General features: G+C 35.1%; 1 protein-coding gene across 1 annotated transcript in view; it reads left to right on the forward strand.

The window, feature by feature from the left end:
* LOC110019229 (formin-like protein 6) overlaps positions 1-3,623 on the forward strand; it is a 48,802-nt gene that overhangs the window by 29,812 nt on the left and 15,367 nt on the right. The window contains exons 15-16 of the mRNA XM_020716814.1: positions 2,149-2,217; positions 2,455-2,521. Of these exons, the coding sequence (XP_020572473.1) occupies positions 2,149-2,217; positions 2,455-2,521 (136 nt within the window). The remainder of the gene's footprint in view (positions 1-2,148; positions 2,218-2,454; positions 2,522-3,623) is intronic.

Genomic DNA, 3,623 nt, shown 5'->3' on the forward strand with positions numbered 1-3,623 from the left:
TAACAAAATGGGTGTCCTCCCTAGGCAAAATCGTCGTTCCGGACGTGCCGGTGCAGTCCGTTTTGTCATTCGGGGTCGCTCGGACGACGTCATCGATAATCGGGTAAAAAACGCGTTAAAATTCAAATTTCACAAAATTTTGACCCACTATCGATCGTTTCAAAAGGTTTATTTGAGCATTCGACAGGTAGCAGTGCAAGCGATGTGAATTGTGGCGATCGGACGTGTCGACTCTCTGAATTGTGAAGTTTGTGCGTGCGGGAGTGCGAATTGTGCAGAAGGTCACCCTAAGGCTTAAAAGGTTCTATAAGAATCCCTTTTGGGTTTCCTCGTGTTAGTTTCATCATTCTAAGCTAGAAGTTGATACCACACACGCAAAACTCCAAAAGGGGACAGAAGTAGGTTCAATTTCTAAAAGGAGGCAGGTCCCATTTCTAAGATTCTAAGATAGTCAAAGGGAGATCCCTAAGGCTAGATCCTAAACCCTAAGAGGAGGACTAGACCTCACTAAAAATGAGGTCAACAGTCTCCAATTACATGATCTTGAATTTAAGTTCTCACACATATGAATGTGTGAGTGAGTATAAAAAACATGCTGTAATATCCACTAAAGGACTATCAAATGCAATTTTTTAAAAAAAATCAAGTAAGCTTGTGTTGGCCTCCATATTTATTTTACAATTGATATTCATACATATTACTCTTTGTTGCTTGAGGCTTCTTGGTGAAAAGAGTTGTTCTCATTTTCTCCTCCTTCTGTGGGATCGCCGTTGTTGTTGTAGGTGATTTTCTCATGCCGCCAAATTTTAAAATCAATGAGAGTTCATTGTAATTGGAGGATTTTCTGCTGCATATCATTCATGATATCTATGTAACCTCTTGAACACCTCATTGAGGGTTTCTCTGCAGCAACATTGTGACTTGCTCATGACTTTGGATTTTCGGCTAGGGTAGAATTATATAGATGTATGGTGGCCAAGGGTTTAGGTTTTGAGATGATGGACAATTTTTTTTTGTGGAGGTAAGAATGTTAGATTTTCAAAGTTTAGGTTAGGGTTAGGATTAGGAATTGAAATTAGGATTTAGTCATGATACCAAATGATATGACTCTAAGGTTTCCAAAAGGTGTTTGATGATCGGATATAGAGTTGAAGTCTTTAAGAAAGTCAAGAGGAGGAGAATATGTGAAGTTTGTGATGTTTGGAAGACAAAAGGATAATGTTGTTTGCTCTCCAACGGGAAAGCCAACAGAAACGTTGCCAAACAATGATATCGAAGAGCAGAAACACCCTAGCATACATCACTTATTTATGGTTGAAACCAGAGACACATTTTCTAAATTGCATCTTTATAGTAGAAAAATAAATTAAACCTTAATTAGAAATTAATAATTGGTAAATGGGGTCTACATGGGCCTAAAGCTAGTCAATAGGCAGGAACTAATATAAGTTTTCATTGTAATTTCTTCAAGAAACTGAAGTGTTTATGCTTATCACTAGTGAAACGACTAAGTTATGATTGCTCTATCTCTCCAGCATGGTTTTTTAAATGGCATTTGCTTACATACCACACAATTCTTTTGTATTTACATTCCTAACACCTAAACATTCATATTTACATGCATACCACTCATATCCTTAACATCATATAAAAAGTACCAACGTCACTACCTTATGTATGTAAATATGAATGTTTGGCTGTTAGATATGTAAATACGTAGTAATTATGTGGTATGTTTGTAAATTCCCTTAGCTTTAATATAATGGTGATCGTGGTTTTATTTAACAAAAATTCCTAACCATTGTCATTGGCTTTCTTTGTTGGTCTTCTTCTCTAGCATCAAGTTGAGGGCCATACATTTTCCACTTTTTTATGGTCATTTCTTCTCTTGATGCATTAAGTTTGGGTGTTTTCATCACTCTATGTTGGTATTGCCAGCAATTTTCTTTTTGATTTTCTTATTCGATGCTGTGGTGATGTTATTGTGGTTCTTCTATTATGTGTTATTAAAGGCATTGCTGCTTTTGGAAATGGTCTACTCATACATGTCTATTTATTATATCAAATCCATGAAGAAGCTGGTATTGTACCTACAGTTTTACTGTTATTTCTAATTTAACCCCTCTCAATTGATATTTTATTTCGCAGACCTTGAAGAAGTTTCTTGTTGATGCTGAAGCTGAAGTGAGGACGCTAACTTCACTTTATTCTAACGTGGTGTGTGAAAATAGCATCACTTTCTTTCTCAAAACTGGCATATTGCAGAGTCTTCTTTTGTTAGAGTGATCTTTTATTGAAAATTATTGTTAAGATATCCTGACTTAAATTTATTGCAGAATGAATTTAAGAAACGATTTGTTTTGAGGTTTTGATTGATTAGCTATGTATTTCATTGATCTTGAATTAAATTATGTGGCATTTATATGCATACCACTTAATTCCTCTTCGGTGCAGGGCCGAAATGCAGATGCATTAGCTCTTTATTTTGGGGAAGATCCAGCACGTTGTCCATTTGAGCAAGGTAACTTGATTTTTGTTCATTAAAATTTCTTTTCGACTCTATTCTGCAAAAATTAAACTGAATTTTAACATATGCATTGTGAATATACCTTATTATGATTTTTTTAATTGTTATCGTGATGATGCATGATCCTTGAGTTCTACCCTTTCGTTGGTTTTGCCTGAGCTTTGCACTCTAATGGAATGCATATTATAGTGAGTTTTTTGGAAGGTTTGCATGCTTATAACTCAATTCCTATATATTTACATTTCTAATACCTAAACTTTAATCTTTACAAACTTGCCTTCCTTATGCATGAAAATGATGATATTTTTATGTGATATGAAAGATTTGGTATGAAAGATTTGGTTGGGTGGTATAAATGTAAAAGCAAAGTTTAGGTGTTAGATCTGTAAACTCATAGAAATTGAGCGGTATGTCGTTTTTTTGCCCTCATGAAACTTTTAAGCATTTTCATGATATAACAATTAATGTTGAACAATCATGCTTGTAATTAACAATTAATTTTGGGGATGATTTTGCGTGCCCATGCAATGTAGTAGCAGTTTTAGGCATAATTTTTTTCTTTTCAGATTTTATTTGTCCAGTTTTTTGTGATATTAGAGTTAATCAAAACCACAATAAAACATAGAAATATTATTGCCAATCAACAGCTACAACTATCATGACCCGATCCGAGACTTGGAATTAACTAAGACTGGAGCAGACGGTCAGTTAGTGGAAACTTACGATATCAATAACATATTGTCGACACTTAAAAGAAAGAAAGAGATTGTTTGGGGGGTCGCCCGTAAGAAGCTGTCGGCAGCCGGAATCGAAATCCCGTCGCCCGCTTCGGAAGGACTTTTTAATTTACGTATATATATATATAATTTTAGAAAAATATGAAATCAAACTGACCTCATATTTTTCACAGTTTAAATGAAAGAGCGCTCTACCTCAAATCCTGTATCTATCCCGAGGGATAAACACAAGACTTGAGGATGAGGCTCAATCAAATAAACTAGGAAAAACATATGACGTCCGTTTGGGTCTGCGAAACCGTTTTATTTGCCGACAAGTTCCCCTATTTAATACAAAGAATTAAATAGGGTTTATTTTA

The sequence above is a fragment of the Phalaenopsis equestris genome, unplaced genomic scaffold (genome assembly GCF_001263595.1).
Source record: "Phalaenopsis equestris unplaced genomic scaffold, ASM126359v1 Scaffold000054, whole genome shotgun sequence".
In the NCBI taxonomy this organism is placed as follows: domain Eukaryota; kingdom Viridiplantae; phylum Streptophyta; class Magnoliopsida; order Asparagales; family Orchidaceae; genus Phalaenopsis; species Phalaenopsis equestris.